The 18,453-nt window shown below is 39.3% G+C and overlaps 1 protein-coding gene across 18 annotated transcripts in view; it reads left to right on the top strand.

Annotated features, from left to right (window-relative positions):
* The window catches only part of LOC108719201 (receptor-type tyrosine-protein phosphatase mu), a 470,437-nt gene extending 455,030 nt beyond the window's left edge, over nucleotides 1–15,407 (top strand). For all 18 annotated transcript variants that reach the window (XM_041566369.1, XM_041566373.1, XM_041566368.1 and 15 more), the window contains 2 exons: nucleotides 5,163–5,298; nucleotides 14,654–15,407. In XM_041566369.1, coding sequence (XP_041422303.1) covers nucleotides 5,163–5,298; nucleotides 14,654–14,707 — 190 coding nt within the window. In that variant the 3' untranslated portion in view covers nucleotides 14,708–15,407. The remainder of the gene's footprint in view (nucleotides 1–5,162; nucleotides 5,299–14,653) is intronic.
* Nucleotides 15,408–18,453: the final 3,046 nt, after the last annotated feature.

The following is an 18,453-nucleotide window of genomic DNA, read 5'->3' as shown; positions in this document are numbered from 1 at the left end:
GGGTAGTCCTAAATTTGACAGTGTTTGTGCATAACCATGGATATTAAAATTTTCTTACTTCATTCTCTTGTATTGTGTCAACTATGGCTGCCTTAAAGGGCAAATGTGCTTGGTAGAAACTAAAACCTGCTAATCTCTATGTGTAACTCGTGGCTTTGTGTATTTGGGGTACTTTTGACACATTCAGTACCCTTTGCTCAAACACACAGAACACATAAGGGTTTGAAAGATCATTAATTCATTTCTAAAAGCACAAGCCATATTCACTGAATTTGTGCTGAAAAGGGGTATGCTGCCCCTTTAACAGAGCATTCCTCTTCTGCATATTTACCTTAATATAACTATATATTAAAAGTCTCCAAAGATATTTTTTTGGTTCATTTCACCTTGTACAGTTCTGGGGGTTGATGACATCAGGGGCAGGTGTGATGATATGAGGGAGAGAGCTATGTCATTGGGGGCAGATGTGATGACATAAGGGGCAGGACTATGACATTGGGGGCAGAGGTAATGCATCACTAGGACACAATTATGTTGATTTCTGTATGATTTCCAGAATGTTGAAAACTGGGCAGAAAGATTTGAACCAGACAGCCCCTTCAAACTGGGCAGTGTACAGGAAGCAACCCTACCCTAGTGTGTTCAATATACAGTATAGTTGATAACGTACCCCCTACTTTAATTATCAGTTATATTAGATGTCAATGAGCAGTTGATATGTTGCATTTTATTCAATTCACTTTTAATTCCATCTTTTCCTTATTTCAACCATATAGATCACTATCCTAATAATAACAATGGGTATTTATAAAAATACTTATTATTGGCTAGTGCAGTTAGTTCTTCCATCTGGGCTATTTCAGTAACTACTGATATCAAGTTCCACCTATAGTCCCTGCAGTCAGGTCGGTCTCACTATGCACCTCTGTTCCCTCATGCTTCTTCATTACCCTATAATGCCTTCTGCAGGTCCCTTTCACCTCTGCTTCCTCTCTCCCTTCCATTTCATGTGTTCCCTCATTCCCATTCCTTCCACTGCTGCTCCCTCCATCCCTTCCATTTCACATATGTTCCTTTCTTCCTATTCCTTTCACCTCTGCTTCCTCCATCCCTTCCATTTCACATTTGTTCATTCCTTCCCATTCCTTACCCCGTTGCTCCCTCCAGCACATCCGTTTCACGTCTGTTCCCTCTCTCATGCCCATTCCCATCTGCAAGGTTCTGCCTGTCCCTTTCATTATCTTCCTTCATACCGTATTTTTCATGTCTGTTCCTTCTTTCAACTGAACCTGTGCATTTACAAAATACATAAAAAATTGCTAAGCAGCATTAGGCATGTCCAGCCTGTCATGTAAACCCTAACAGCTATAGGCAGGAGATGTTTGTGTTATTGCTAGTGTATAAGGACTTGCATCCCAACCACAGTTGGAGTGTGTATTTATTAATAATCAAGTAATTCAAATTTTTAAAACATATCTCCCTTTTCTCTGTAATAACAAAACAGTACCTTGTACTTGATTCTAACTAAGATATAATTAATGCAAACAGTTCTATGGGAAGGATCCCATATCCAGAAAACTCCAGGTCCCATTCATGTGCCATCTCTTTATGCAATAGATTGGTCGCTGCTGCTAATTATTTCATAAAAATATAATCTGAGATGAATATGCACACACATTCGGCCTGACAAGGAGAGAGCTTTCTCAGCATCTTCCATTAATCCGAGTAAATCTCTTGGATTATAGAAGTGATGTTAAATTTGAGAAGGCTCCATCAAGTTTGTATCCCTTACGGTCAAATATGACCTTTCAGTTGTATTGAAAGCATTGGAATGAACAGTGAACATTCCTGAAATCCTTCATGTAAGTGCCTAACATTGCAGTTAGATTGAAGAATGTTCTGGTGTGCTGAGGATGACTGAAATAACCTTTTCAAAAAGGCTTTAAATTTAAAATCCACAGCCACAGAGCCAGGACTGATGTTTGACCTGCTTTTTTTTACTTAACATTCATATTTAAATTCCATTGTTAAAATCACTGAGACGGATTTATTATCGGCCTGTATTTTTTACCATGCGGTAGCAATATTTATCAGAGGGTGAAAAAAAACACCAGGTATTTTTATTTATACTTAATTTAATTTTCATTTTGGAAGGGTTCAGTGTTGATGAGAAAAGTGTTCAATTTAATTGTGGGGTGTTAAATTTGAGCACTGCTGCTGAGCTCTAACACACTGAAGACAGCCAAAAACATTCTGACACTTTTTTTTTTATAAATGTTTTGGTTCGTTGAAACACTTTTGTGTCTTCCAGGAAACTATTTCTGACAGTTAAGTGTTAATACATGGGGATGATATTGAACTTTACTATTTGACAAATCTGCCCCAAAATTTCACTACAGTTATTCTACCAAGGTTTTGCTTTGGATGATTAAGGTAATCATAATATGTACAGTATTACTGGGCAATGGCTCGGCATTCACTTTTATTATTGAGAGGTCTGTTATGGGTGGGGTCTGAATGCAGACAGTGGTGCATTATGTAATTTTGGCATATTATGTGAATATCATAGCATATTATAGAAAATATGATTAAGAAAGAAAAGCAGACACCTACATTCAATTTGACCTTTCTTAACCAAAATGGCAGCTACTTTACTTTTGTATGGGCATATTCAGATTCTGGGCAGATAGGGCAGATAACTGCTGTGGGTCATGGACATGTTCTTAGATTGAAGGCTCAGCATGGGGCCCATGGTGCCATCTGATCATTGACTTGAATAATGAAAACCCCGCCCACTGTATTATATTTAGGCAAAGCTTAGATAATACATAATTATTTCCTGACGCATCCCCCCTCACCACCAAAAAATATTTTGGATTTAATTTCTAAATCCATTTTATTTCCCGGTATTTCTGATCCTTTGTTTTTAATAGTTTGATTTTTTTTTTCTGCTCCTGAAAGTAAGTCTGTAACCCAGGTCATGCTACCCTAGAGTATATGTGACATTTCTAATAGTTTATCTAAACTAAAAGAATGGTCTAACACAGTGCTGTCCAACTGCATCTGGCCCACGACCCCCTTCCCTTCTGTGGCCCCTACATAAAAGTCTGCTTGCTGTGACTGATTACCTTGTGTAATCTTTAAAAAGTATCAATACTGAGATTAACCCCTGCATTGTTCACACTCAAATTCAGACTGTAATCTCCTGCATTGCGCACACTTGTAATTCCCCCCTGCATTGTTCACTCTTGTGACACCTCTATTGTTCACACCCATAAAGTGCTATAATGTTCACACTCAGAACCAGACTGAAAGTACCCACATTGTTCAACTGTTCACATCTCATATAAACTGCTGGAGGGGCAGCAGCATTGTGTCACTTCATGTAGTACAGTATGAACTGTTCATCTTAGAGTGATCCTGATAGTTTTCCCTGTCTCCTGCTGTATTTTGCCTTTCCTATTTCCCTGTGTGTGCCATACTCTGCCTTCCCTATACTGCCTGTGTGTGTCATATTCTGCCTGCCCTATGCTCCCTGTGTGTGCCATACTCTGCCTTTTCTATGTTCTCTTTGTGTGCCATACTCTGCCTGCCCTAAACTGCCTGTGTGCCATACTATGCCTGTCCTATGCTCAGGGTCAGGCTGGGGGGCCCGGGGCCCACAGGGGCTGCTGTCCAGTGCCCCCCCCCCCTCCGGCCTCGCCGCATCCCCACCGCACAGGAGTGCACTATGTACTTCGGACTTTTGAGGCACGAAGAAGAGGCCAATCGAACAATTGGGGTGCGGATCCAGACCGTTTTTTTTCCTGTTGTCCTGCCGGCCCAGTCTGATCCTGCCTATGCTACCTTTGTGGTTCATACCCTGCCTGCCCTATGCTCCCTGTGTGTGCCGTACTCTGCCAGCCCTATGCTACACGTGTGTGCCATACTCTGCCTGCCCTATGCATCTTGTGTATGCCATACTCTGCCTGCCCTATGCTCCCTGTGTGTGCCATACTCTGCCAGCCCTATGCTACACATGGGTGCCATACTCTGCCTGCCCTATGCTCCCTGCAAAACCAGGAAAAAACCTGGTGAGCCTCAGTCCTGCAGGCCCCACTGACTGATTGCTATTGTGCAAGGCCCTTGACTGATCACTATTGTGCTGAGTCCCCCAACTGTTCTCTACTCTATAGGGCCCCCTGACTGATCGCTACTGTGTTGGGACCACCACTACCACCCTCCATGTGGGCCCACTGAACACTGCCGACAACCTACTGTACCCCACTAACCGAGCTGGCTGTCTCCATGGTGAGACCCATCAGCCATCCACCTCCCAGTCTGACACTGGCTCCCTGTGTGTGTCACAACACACTGATCATTGCTGACAAAGTGGCCTTTACAAAACAGATTTACACTCTTGACAGTTGTTTCCTAGTTTGTGGCAACAGTTGGGGCTCTATACTGTTTTGACACCATAATTTTCCTTATGGCAAGATCCATACAGGATGGCTGTGCTGAGATGGGGTGAAATAATTTGACTTGCACAGAGTCCTGACCTCAACCCAAGCATAACTCCCCAACATCTTACATAGAAATGGAGGTAAATCCCACTGACTATGTTCCTGCTTCAAGTGGAAAGCCTTATCAGAAGAGCAGAGGTTAAAGACTGTTTTAACAGCGAAGTGAGGACCTACTTCATTTCTAACAATTGAGTAGTTGAGTAGTTGTATAGACAGGTAGTTGTATAGACAGGTGTCCACATAATTTTGGACATTTAGGGCCAGATTGAGAATAATTTATGTTTTGGTTATGGTTTATTTTATGAAAACACATTGAAGTCTATGGGGAAATTTGGAATGGAATTAGAAGATATGTGTTTATCATAGGAATGAATCCTGCCCAGAATGTACATCCAAGCCTAAACCAAGTTAATAACACCAGCAATACATGTTTTTGTTAAAAGAGTTTATGGGTAAGAATATGTTCTAGCATTCATTGTTCAGACTAAATCCTGATATTGTTCTTGGTATGGCTGATTAATACTTTTGTAATTACAGAGGTAGCATCAACTAATAAAAAAATGTAAAGTCAATTATTTTGTTTGTGTGGCTTTTAATTGATGCCCCTCTGAAAGATACAGAGTGAAAAGTCCAAATTTTGCTTTTTTTTTTTTTTAATAGAAACGGAGGAGGCCGCAGTGGTACATTCTGTGCAATCAGTATTGTATGCGAAATGCTTCACCACCAGAGGGCAGTTGATGTGTTCCATGCTGTGAAGACTCTAAGGAACAATAAACCTAACATGGTGGATCTTTTGGTATGACTTTCTAATTCTCTAAAAAATTATTCATGCTTTGTTATCATAACAGCTTCCAGTCATGAATAGAAGAAAAATGCTTTACAAAGCAATCAAAAATATTCAGGCTAAAAGCAACATCCGAGTGCCTGTTTGAATTCAATGGAACTTACTGGCAGCAGGATTATTGTCAATGTAACTTTTTATTTTTTTAAAAATAGTTCTTAATCACTATAAAATTATTTCAGTCCTACCAAACTATTATTCCTGATCCCGTAATGTTATTACATATAAAAAGGCACTATTGTGGCAAAGTGGTTGACGGCGATGAGGATGTTGTTGGGTAAAAGGGAAATCAACACTCTCTGTGTTCTGTAATTGCAATCAGAAAGGTGAGCAGCAGCCAGGCGACATTTATTTTTATTTAAATCAGTCCTCTGTATCACGCAGAGCCATTTCTTTGTATCATGCAGTCTTAAAAAATGCTCCATTACCACGGCTAAGAGACTGTTTGTCACTCGTTTAATGGGATCATATTACTGAAAATTAAAATTGCTTGTGGATAAAGAAGTCCTCAGAGATTATTAACTAAAGGAATCAATTTTCTTTTTGTAGCTCTTTTTCCTCTGACCATGGACCCCACTAAATTAAAAAAAAAGGTTAATGGAATTATACTATGGTTTTAATACAGTTTGTTCTGTTACCTGGTCATTTTCCAAAGCAGAACCAACAAGGACCTTAGTAAACCGAATTTTTACAGTTGTGGATATACATAGGGGAATTACTGTTATAATATATACAGGTGTGGAATACAGGTATGGGATCCGTTATCTGGAAACCCATTATCCAGAAAGCTCCGATCTACAGGAAGCTCACTCCCATCGGCTCTATTTTATCAGATCAATCCAAATTTTTAAAAGTGATTTCCTTTTTCTCTGTAATAATAAAAAAGTAACTTGTACTTGATTCTAACAAAGATATAATTAATCCCTATTGGAGGCAAAATCAGCCTATTTGGTTTATTTAATGTTTACATCATTTTCTAGTTGACTTAAGGTATGAAGATCCAAATTACAGAAAGATCTGTTGTCCTGAAAACCTCAGGTTCTGAGCATTCTGGATAACATGTCCCATACTTCTATACTGCCCATAAACCTATTATACTGAATGCTCTGTAATACCTCACAGTCATTTCTTATAGTGCCTTATTTAATTATTCATGTTTGAATTATTTGCTTTTTTATTTGCTGTTCATAATAATTGAATGCTTTTATTATCCTGAGAAGGGAGCGTGGCTTTCCTTATTAGGGAAAGACCTGCTATTTGGAAAATGCCAGGTCCCAAGTAATCCACATACCAGATCCCATACCTGTATCTGTGAATGTTAAAGGACAGGTGTTAAAATTCTGGACAGCAAAGGTGGGTCTGAACATAACAAGTCTGAGATCTTGGACCTAAATGCCTTTTAAGCAGGCAAGGCAAGACAGAAATAAAAACAAAATAATTAGAAAGGATACAGGTGAATATTGACAGAAATGAAGATCAATAAGGAAATCATTTCCAATGAGCGATGCAATTCATTCACCAAGGGAGTCACTAGGTCAAGTGTAGCAAAGGTAATGAAAATAAACAAAGGCAGAAAAGCAGAAAATATCAATTAAATGTAAATTTCTGCCAGTGATGCATGAGTCTATCATAGCCTTTAGGTGGCCATACACTGGCTAATCCTATAGTATACTGGCACCCCATTTGAAAGTTTTAATGTCATGAGGATGGTTCTGTGTTTTGTCAAAGTCACTGTATTCAGGTGCAAGAGAATCCCTTACTATATAAGCCGCCCTGAGTAAGCATTGCTAACTCTCATACAGAATAATGACTTTGGATGTCCGGTGTCAGGGCTGTATTTTGGGGCTGCTCTAGGCCTGCTCCTTATAAATACAGTATCACTAAACACAGTTAGTTTGTGGCAGTAGCCTTGGGTCTTTGTGCTTTGAAACAGAGGGCAGAGACCTGCGGCCACTCAGATTCGGGGAGATTTAATCGCCCGCCTCTTCTTCGGGGCTAATCTCCTCCAACTGCCTCCCACCGGCTAGAATCTGACTCACGGGTGGGATGGCACTCGGATCGATTTGTTTTCCGAAGTCAGGCAAATTTGGTAAACGAAGCGCACGGATTGCCATCCTGCCAGCGATTTACATTCTAGCCAGCGGGAGGCAGTTCGGGGAGATTCGCCCCCCCAAAGAAGAGGAGATTTGTCGCTGGTGAGACTAAACTCCCCAAATCTGAGCGCGTGTCTCTGCCCATAAACAAGCAAGGCCGTGTTTCTTTTTAAATTGCAAATTACCCCTAGTAAGTTTGGGACAATAGTGTGCCACTAATAAAAGACAAACACTAAGAATAACTTGAGAACCCACAGAGATAAATCTGATTTAATACAGGTGTGGGATCCGTTATACAGAAAGCTCCAAATTACAGGATGGCTGTCTCCCTTAGACTCCATTTTAATCAAATAATTAACATTTTTAAAAAGGATTTCCTTTTTCTCTGTAATGAGAAGAGTAGGGATGCACCTTATCCCGGATTCGGTTTAGGATTCGTCCAAGATTCAGCCTTTTTCAACAGGATTTGGATTTGTCTGAATTCAAGTGCCTGGCTAAGCCAAATGAGAATCCCAAAAATCTTTTCATCAAACAAACAATGAAATCATGCTGCACATACGGTTCTCTTCCTCCCCTTGTTTACCTCATTTACATATTCAAATTAGAGTTTGGTTCGGTATTCAGCCGAATCTTTCACAAAGGATTCGGGATGCAGCCGAATACTAATCTAGTGGATTAGATGCATTCCTAGAGAAAACAATACCTTGTTCTGCATCCCAACTAAGATATACTTAAAGGACCAGTAACGTCAATTTAAAAAAAAAAGAAAAGTTAGTTTGTATAGAATGAAAAAAAACCACCAAGACATATGTAACTTTAAAATCGCAAAGTCTTTATTAAAATAACTTACTGAAACTCTGCTTGCGCTCCTCTTCAGAAAAGGCGACAGGGCGCTGAGCCATCGTGCAGAGCTTGATTTCTCCTCCCTGCCTTCTATAGGAGAAAGCTAGGGAGGAGAAATAGAGCGCTGCACGATGGATCGTCGCCCTGTCGGCTTTTCTGAAGAGGAGCGCAAATGATGAAACTGTTTTAAAGTAATGAAAATATCATGTAGTGTTTCCCTGCACTGGTAAAACTGATGTGTTTGCTTCAGAAACACTACTATAGTTCATATAAACAAGCTGCTGTGTAGCATTGGCGGAAATTGAAAAAAGGCTTTATGGCCCAGGTTAAATTGTGGATAACAGATAATACCATTATGTTCTACAGAGTTTATCTGCTGTATAACCTGAGTCTTTTCTCCTTTGAATGGCTGCCCCCATTGCTACACAGCAGCTTATTTATATAAACAATAGTAGTGTTTCTGAAGCAAACACACCAGTTTTACCAGTGCAGGGTAACACTGCATTATATTTGTATTACATTAAACAATTAAATTTTTTGATGTTACTGTTCCTTTAATCTTTATTGGGCCAAAACAATCCTTTTAGATTTAATGAATGTTTAAATGATTTTTTAGTAGATTAGAAGGTATGTTGATCCAAATTACAGAAAGACCCCTAAACCTGAACACCCCAGGTTCTGAGCATTCTGGATAACAGGGTCCTATACCTGTAACTGGAATAAGTTTTCTTATAGATCAGTATAAAATGTGTGTTTGTGCAAACGTTTACCCTGTGCTTCCATTGAAGAAACACAAAATAAATGTTGTTTTATTTTATCTAAAGTGGTAGATACTTTAAAAAGTCACTCCATTCACTAAGGAGAAATGAAAGTCTTGCCTCTGTGCCCTTCCCAGTGTTTCATCACTAGACTGTAAGCTCTGGCTCTGCATATGTAATATCCTACCGCACACCATGCTATATTCATTATAATCCCATTACTCTAAATCATTATAGTTATCATTTGTTCAAGTACATTTAGCCAGTCTGCTATAACAGGCCTGTTGTTTGCTTCAGTGTTAAATTGACCTTCTATGACAGAGCTTAATCCAGTACCTTAATGCAGGAAATTAAATAGTATTGTTTGGAACAAAAAGCCAAGATCATTAGTTTGTCTAAATGAGGATGCAATTATTTCAATATAATAATCCAGCAGCCGTACAGTCGCCAGCCTGAAAGAAAATCATTTTTTTCTCATGTAAATACACATTTTCAATATCTACTTCTGTAAAGAATAGATATTTTGTATTCCATTATCATGTGCCAATTTTTAAGGTTTTTTTTTTTTTGCTCAAACTTTAAAACTAGAAAGGAACAGGCAGCAACAGTACTGTCAAGTACCAGAGTGTTTTAATTTCTTGGCAGTTCTCCACTAATGTAGTCATTCAGATTCTAATAGCTAGCCCGGCAGACAATGGCTGATTCACTGTAATACAATGCATCCCTGAATCTGCCACCTGTTTGTCATCCTTAATTTCAGGATAAACATTCTGGTGTACAGAGTTTTTGTTTTATTATTTTTACCTTTACATATTTTAACTTTTTTTTCATATTGATTATTTTAATTGTATCAAGCTAGAACTTAGAGATGCAGGGTCATTTCCATTAAGGACACAAGGTTATCTAAATGTATTTGAACATTCCATTTAAGTGAGAATGCTACACCAACCCAAACAAAGGCTTCATCAACCATTCTGTTGTCAAATTATGGATGCTGCTCTTAGAAATTGCACCTCACTACAGAAGAAGCTCAATTCCTTATAGTGCTTTGTGCTGTTTTAGTGGAGGAGAATACAGGTGCACTCTATGCTAGTGATCACTTACACCCTGTAGGAGTGCAGGGGAGGAATGGCAACAGGTTGAGCACTGTTTCTACCTAAATGCACCCCGAGAACTAAACACTACAACTCTTCTGTCAACTTGGTGTAGACCAAAGATTAGTGATAGGCGTATTTATTCACCAGGTGCGAATTTGCAGCGAATTTCCTCGTTTCGCAGCCAGTGAATAAATTTGCGAAATTGCTGCAAAATATATTTGACACATGCGAAAATTCTGATGCCTGCAGCTATTCCGACGCCAGCGACAATTCTAGGCGCCCATTGACTTAAAGGAGAGGGAAAGCTATGGAGGCATTTTATTGCCAATAGATTAGCTGCAATAGTGCAAGCTAGAATGCTATATTTATTCTGTTGAATGTTTTACCATACCTGAGTAAAAAGCTCTAGAAACTCTCTGTTTGTTTAGGATAGGAGCTGCAGTATTATTGTGGTGTGACATCACTTCCTGCCTGCGTTTCTCCCTGCTCTGGGCTCAGATTGCAGTAGAAGGGGGGGGAAGAGGAGCAAACTGAGCATGCTCTTGCCCAGGGCAATGAGGTTTAAGCTGAAGGCAGGAAGTCTGATACAGAAGCCCATGTGAACATAATAGAAGGAAAGAAATGCAGTGTTTCTTTTGACAGGGAACTCAGAGCAGCACTACTTTGGGGGTTTATTGGTATATTTAGATGGACCTTTCTGATAAGGCTTACTTAGTTTTAACCTTTCCGTCTCCTTTAAATGGGCGTCAGAATTGTCGCCAGCGTAGGAACTGTAAATTCGCAAATTTTCCGGCGAAACGGGAGAAATTCGCCAATTCACTACCAAAGATGTCTTTTCACCCCCTTCTATAGGGATGTCCTGCAGAAACCCCTCACCCACCCAAGGCATCTCTATCTGGGTAGGAACCACAATCTCCAATCTAGGACTGGCTCCCTAGCAAGGGCCTTCCTTTATGGGAATTATCTCAAGAGGAGATTAGCATCTCCTTACTCTAACATACAACACATGTCACAGAATTGATTTAAATTGTAGTACCATGGTCATCAGAGCTCATTGTCTATATAAAGATGGCCCCACCTGTATGTATATGTATATAGACAGAAAAAGATTTCCTCTGCACACTTCTTTTCGTATATGCTCCCTTTTAAACAAAACAGGGATTTATTTGTCCATAAATTGAAAAATATTCAAGCTGGTCAGCTATGTCCAAGTCATCTCTGGCATGGCCAGTCCTACATTCACTTTCATCGAATTCATTAAGAATTCTCACTATGCATTTCAGTGAGTGCTAAGCAGTGTCAAAATGGGCCAGCAGGACACCGGGAAAGAACATGGTGGGCTCCAGCCCTTGTGGGCCCTGCCAACCCAGACCTGCTCCCCTCAGACCTCCCCTCCTGATCACAGCCACATCAGAGTTTACAAGTTATACATGGTGGTGGGGGGTTGCAGCGTTGGGTATCATCGGGTATTCTTGACATGACAGTGACCTCACGACTGGGGTGGGGGGCCCAGGGGAGTGTGGGGCCCTGGGAGATGGCAGCCCTGGTGGGTCTAATGCTGGGGTTGAGTTTTGCCTGCAACTTTAATAAACAACATTAAAACTGTCAAATGGTTGCCTAAATATTGGACACCATGGAGTTCACCTGAGTTAGGAATAGTGGGAGCTACAACATGGAGCTGGCCACTGCTCTGTATAATAAAAAAATAGATAGATGTGCACACCCCCAAACATTTTAGAGGCAAATATACAATATATATATATATATATATATATCTATATCAATATGTATCTATATACGTATATGTCCTGATCCAGCCTTTTCAGAAGGATAACTTAAAGATAAGAAGTTTATTTTATTGGAAATTTAGTTCTACATGAATATGTTCAGTTTTAGATTTTCCCAGCAAGATGGGAACCATCAAATACTGTTCGGTATTTTTTTACCTGCAGAAGAAAATCAAAAAATAAATTGCACTGCAAAATATGGATGAATCGGTATATGCTGAAATTGATTTCTCTGGAACGAGATTGTAAACTCATATATTAAAGGAAAACTAAAAAATGTTATATGTTGTAAACATCAATTGAATCCTATACAATTATAAACTCCATCATACCTGACACACAGACACACAAAAATGAAAATCACATAAAAGTGACACAACAAGGCAGCTTGGTCCTGTTACTGTATCACTGTGTTCTGTGCAATGTGTTATAATTGGATTTTGCCACTTTGCAGCTACACAGAGCTGCAACTCATTTCTTTTTCCAGATGAATTAAAGGACAAGCAAAGGCAAAAAAATAAAATCCCATTTTTACTTTCTTTAATGAAAAAGAAACCCATCTCCAATATACTTTAAAAAATGTGTACCGTTTTTATAAGAAATTCTCCCTTCATTTACTGCTGTGGATAGGAATTGTCAGATGGTCCCTAACTGCTGAACAGGGAAACAATCCTACTTATGAACAGCAGGGGGAGCCCCCGCCTTACTTCCCAGCCATGCAAAATTCAAGCAGCTTTGTTTAGGACAATCCCTAAGCAGCCCAGACCACACTGAGCACGTGCAGGGTCAGGGTCAGGCAAAGATGTTTAACAAAGTTACAAGATGACAGACCCCTGTGGCCGACTTTGAAAGCATAAATCATTTGTTTGATTAGTCTTCTGGTACAGTAAGTTCATGCTTATGTTTAGTATACAAAATACAACATTTCTAGCCTTATTCTATTTTAGACTTTCCTTGTCCTTTAAGGCTTCTCTGCCAGACAAAAAAATGTCCTTAAAATGTGTTTATAATCATATGTTCTTGGTGGATTTGTATTGCAGCAAATTAATGGCTAGCATCTGTCACATCCATAGTATCAATATAGGATGTTAAATACTTTGTACCTTATTTAAAGTAAGTGTAAAAGTAAAAAACGTTGGGTATGTAAAGTTATATTTTCTATATAGGCACCCAAGAGACTGTTCCTAGGGTGGCAGTTTTAGGGGTTGGACCATATGTGCCTAAACATTAAAAAAAATCCCATTTTCTTAAGCCTAAAGCTTGCTATAAAACGATTGCTGTATAATCAGGCTGAAGATCCAAAAGAGACAAGGAGGCACCACTTTTATGGCAATCTGTAGCCATTGCATTTGAATATTTTCAAAGCCAGTCAGACCTGAAATCAAGCATTTTCATAACTCTGAAGTTCTGACTTTCCACTCAGAATTGTGTGTTTCCCAATCCAGTGCCTGGTTGGCTGAGAACCTCATACACCTGCTGAACAGCCTCATCAGCCAAAAATAGAATGAAACAATCAGCAATGTTATTGCATCAGAGTGCATTCCTAAATGAAAAGTGTAGTCATAAGGCTTAGTCCATATGAGTTCAGAACATGAAGTGAATATAATAACACCTGTATACTATCCTATTCCAGCTATAATAAGAATATAAATATTCTGATGATGGTGCTTACTTACTGCAGAAAAAATTGCAGAGTAAGGAAACATTCCAGCATGAGCAGATCATTTATTTTTTGGTCATTGGACTTGTTGCAGGAACTCTGAAAATAGGTTTGCTGAACATCATTAAGCAATAAGACATACATTAACATTCCAGCTAATAGCTCCGTTTTAGCGTGCAGAGACATGTTTATGGCTCCTAGCTTCGAACTAGGGGGTTCAGGGCCCACTGGAGCTGCCTCCTCAGGGGCTCGTACACCCCCACCCAAGCCACATTCCCCCTTCACCTCTGGAACCTCCAACCCACTCCACCCCACCATCCCCCACATACCATATTTTATCTTGTTGCGGCCACAATCGGGTAAGCAGGGCCCAGGAGGGCAAGGGCCCCCTGGGTTATTTCTAGGAGCGCTACCTGTGTTAGGCTCTTGCTCCTGTTGCAACCCTTAGTGCTCTTCAACTTGCACCCCCAGTGGTCATGAATGACCCCTATTATCTATCCTCTTTTACTCTTATTTGTATTTCATAAAGTGACATATTCTGCTCTTCCATACAACAAGAGTGAACTATTATGAATACAGGTATGGGACCTTTTAACCAGAATGCTTGGGACCTTGGGTTTTCCAAATAAGAGATATTTCCATGACAAATCTGCTAAACAATATAACATTATATAACATTAAATAATAGGATTCTTTTGCTGCTGATATGGATTTCTTATATCTTAGTTGGGATCAAGTACAACGTACTCTTTTATTATTTCAACAAAAAAGAAAATCTTTTTTGAAAATTCGAATGGTTTGATTTAGATGGAGTCTATATGAGATGGCCTTCCCATAATTGAGAGCTTTCTGGATAAAAGGTTTCCGGATAATGGATCCTATACTTGTATTACTTACTAATCCAAACCCGTATAAGAGACAGAGGGCCCTGTTATTTAAAGCAAAATCATTTGCATTTCAATAGTAGAACTGACTGTTATATGAGGACAGAAATAAGCAGAGTTCCTCCTGCTGCTAAAATGTGAAGCTAGACTTCTAATCAGGATATCTTTTCTTCTTTTGTGTCTTGCAGGATCAATACAAGTTCTGCTATGAAGTGGCGCTGGAATATTTAAATTCTGGATGAATGCACTGATGATACCAATAAAAATCATTTGGTAAAAAAAACTTTCACCTCCATCTCTGTGCGGAACAATGCAAATTGTTCCTTGATTTTTGTGTATATAAAATGAGACTTCAGTGTTCTGCTTATTTTGCTTTTGTATAATTGGCTCTTTTAGGAGCTGAAGAGAAGTGTTTTGGAAACTGCTTGCACTGCCTTTTTCCCACAGTCATGCTGCTTTTTCTTTTCTGACCCGGATGCATCTTGAAGTTTATGGATTCCATATCCAGAAATAGCAAGAAGCCAGAGAGGAGCAGCATATTCAGGTGGCAAAAGAAAGAGCACAATTACGTTCTTCTGAAGGAATTTGTACTCTTCAGTTGTCGGTTTGTTTGTTTTTTTGTTGTTGTCATAACTGCAGTAGTGTTACATTTTGTTCTGTGAAAAAAAATGCAGTCCAGCACTATGACAAAAGTTTGGTTATATTTGTACCCTGATATGGTCTAAACGAATCATGATATATGTATTTTATCTGTTTCAAACTGCATTTTAACAGGCCACCTTTTTTATTACAATTACTTTATTTGTATTATTTCAGAGGAACTAAGATAATTAATTTGCAAAAAAAAGTGCAGGATAAATAAAAAGCCTATCCAAAATTTGCTCATGTGTTTACGTTGTATATTATAGGAAACAGTTTATTTATTAAACTTTGAATATTTTTTATGTGCGTGAAATTGACAATCATTTTTTTACACTGCTGCTTCAGAAGAAGGAGGCTGGGAATATTTGGGGAATATTTGAATCCTCTCTAGGGCTGAGCGACTAGGGTACTGTCATTGGCAGTGAAAGCATTTGGTTACTTTTGATAGAGAATACAATTCTTTTTATGCAGATTCTCCCGTGAACCCCCCTGTCTTGGATGGATTCTGTTTTCAAGCTAGCCTTGGTTACTACTACCCTGGCCTTGAGGGCAGAGCCACCTGTTTAACTGTAAGAGCAGTTTATTCTTTTGATGTGCTGTGAAGAAATATCTCTATGCATTCCCATTTCTAACTCCCATAATCGAATGTTCTCATGTAATACGTTCCCAAGTCTATAAAAACTCTGTGATTCCTTCGTTCTGGGTTCTGACTCTTCGTCAACCCATGGAGCTTGTGTCAAATAAACCCTGTCTTTCACCTCAAGTGATCTACAGTGAGATAAATAAATACTTACACATTTATTATTCTATAACATGTTAGCCTTAAGGGTCTTTCTTTTTAGGCAAACATCTTGATGATGGGACAGGCTCTAAGCACTGCAGGAAAACAAATCAATGAATAATGAGAAAAACATTGTGAAAAGCAAATTGGTACATCATCTTGAGAGTTAATGTGAACTCCATGCAGGCACTGGGCTTTATTTACTAAACAACCAAATTTAAAGATCGTGCATGTACACTGGTGTGACCTTTTACAACACCCATTGACTATTGTATTTGATACTCATCACCACCCTTTTGGGACTGCACCTTCCCTTTGACATGTGACTTCCTCATTCAAAAAAGTGACATGGTGTTCAGAACTGAATTAGCAGGTGTAAAATAAGATTTTTTTGTGATAATACAAACCAGAATCCAGACAACCCATTGTACACTCAAGTGGAAGATGCCTTCCTTTTTGTACTGCCCTCTGGTTGAGGCTGTCTACAGGGGCCTGGGCACACATTTTCAGGTTATTGAGTGTGCATTCAAAATTCAAGTAGAGTGGACCATGGCTGGGTATTTTGCTATGGCAAAAAGTCAAATAAAGAGGTCATTTGATTCTCATCCACTAAGAAGTTGGGGCTAAGGAAATCTCTTATAAGGTCATTGGGACCAAAGTATAATTCATCATCTGATTCTGGTGCAGAAAAATGCATTTCCCTCTGTATTGTTACATAATGTTCAGCATAAGCAGAGGTGAAGTTTATATTTACTCAGCTATGATTTCCCTGCTTCACTAAATGCCTTCTTCAAGCTTTCTCTGCTCTCATTTAGCTATAAATGACATGCTATACAGTATATATATTTGTGGCATATTTAGAATACCTTCATGGTAAGTATACACACAGATAAAGGGATGGAAACTGTTCTCTTGTAGTGGATATCCACAGGATAATGGGGCCAATTGAGTCCAATGAGAACATTTTTGGCCAAAATATGAACCTTACAGAGGAATTTGTTTTCAGTTCAATATGTTAGGCCTTGTCTTTGCAAATACAGATGGCTGAGCAGTGTCGGACTGGCCCAACGGGATACCAGGAAAACTCCCAGTTGGCCCACCTGTCAGTGGGCCCTCATGCTGCTATACTTTTGGCCTATTTCATGGCCATTCCCTATTTCTATGAGAACAAAGAGGCTAAATAGATGAATAATCTATTATAGTATAAAGAAAACAGACTAGGAGAATAGAGGTTGGGCGAGGAGAGGAAGAATAATAGTACTAGTAGAGAGAGTGGGCCCCTGGTCTAAGGTTTTATGATGGGCCCCTGGTCTAAGGTCTTTGGGTGGGCCCCTGGTGTCCCAGTCTGACACTGTGGCTGAGGTAAGACTGCAATGATGCTACTGAATCGTCAGCAAGCGAATGCTGAAGTCATTTAATTCATGCAAAAGGTATAAACCCAAGAATTGGACCATATATCAACCCTAACCGTGCTCTTAGTCCCCAACTTTCTTCAGTCTATGCACAAAGGGGTCATGGTGTAAATGATATAAAACAGGAGCAAGGGACCAAGGAGGGTTTAATTTTCTTTAATCGCATTCCAAGTGTGACCAGGAGGGACAGGAGCCATTACTTCCCGCAAACCTCACCCCATGGTCAATGGGTTTGTATAAATGATACTACATGCCTATCAATGCCCCAGATGCTGGAATTGTGTGCAATATTTTTGCACTGGAAAATTGCACTTGGCACCCTGAGGTGTAAGTAAATATGCCTTATTATTTCCTACTAGACAATCACCAATAAATAATCCCACGTATCACTTTCAGAAACAATAAAGGACAATGGATTTGAATGCATGTGAAATTCACAGGGTGCATTTAACAGTAATGCACAGATATGTACACTAGGACTTTTGGAAAAAAAACACCTAGGTGGTTGAGAATAGTCTTTTATACTTATTGTCTTGAGTTTATGCATCAACATCCTAGCCATAGGCCTTAAACTACCTAAAGCAATGGGCAAGAAAAGAGGAACTGTATTTACTGTGATCAAAAAGGCCCAGTCACCCTTACAAAAGTAACCTAGACCATATTTCCCAGTTTCCATTGAATCCAATATGCATAATGAGTATTATATAAGTATTAATCATTATTGTGGGGAATCTCCACAAGAAATGGAAAGCCTCCTTTGTTAACCAGTGCATTCATGGAGTGGGATCATCTATAATACGCCTTCCCATCCTCACACATTACAAGAAGATACCTCAGCAGAGTTCTCCATCTTAAACTACAGAAGCTGCAAAACTCATAGCAGTGGAGGCACTGCCTTTTTTTTAAGAGAGATCCATCTACAGCTGTTATTAATAAATGTAGATTCCTTTACAAATTTTTGGAGAAGAATCCCATTAAAATATCATCTATAAACCATAATAAAATGAGATGCAGTGGCAGAATTTCATAATATACTGATTCAAAATACTCCATAGGCTGATTACTCAACTTTTAATTTTCTACGACCCCCAAAACGATTTTTCGATTTTCTCAAAGCAGTCCATTCACTGAGAACATCTATAAAGAGCTTTTT

This window comes from Xenopus laevis, chromosome 6L (genome assembly GCF_017654675.1).
Source record: "Xenopus laevis strain J_2021 chromosome 6L, Xenopus_laevis_v10.1, whole genome shotgun sequence".
NCBI classification, from domain to species: domain Eukaryota; kingdom Metazoa; phylum Chordata; class Amphibia; order Anura; family Pipidae; genus Xenopus; species Xenopus laevis.
The sequence above is the reverse complement of the archived record's forward strand: the minus strand, read 5'-3'. Positions and strand labels throughout refer to the sequence as shown.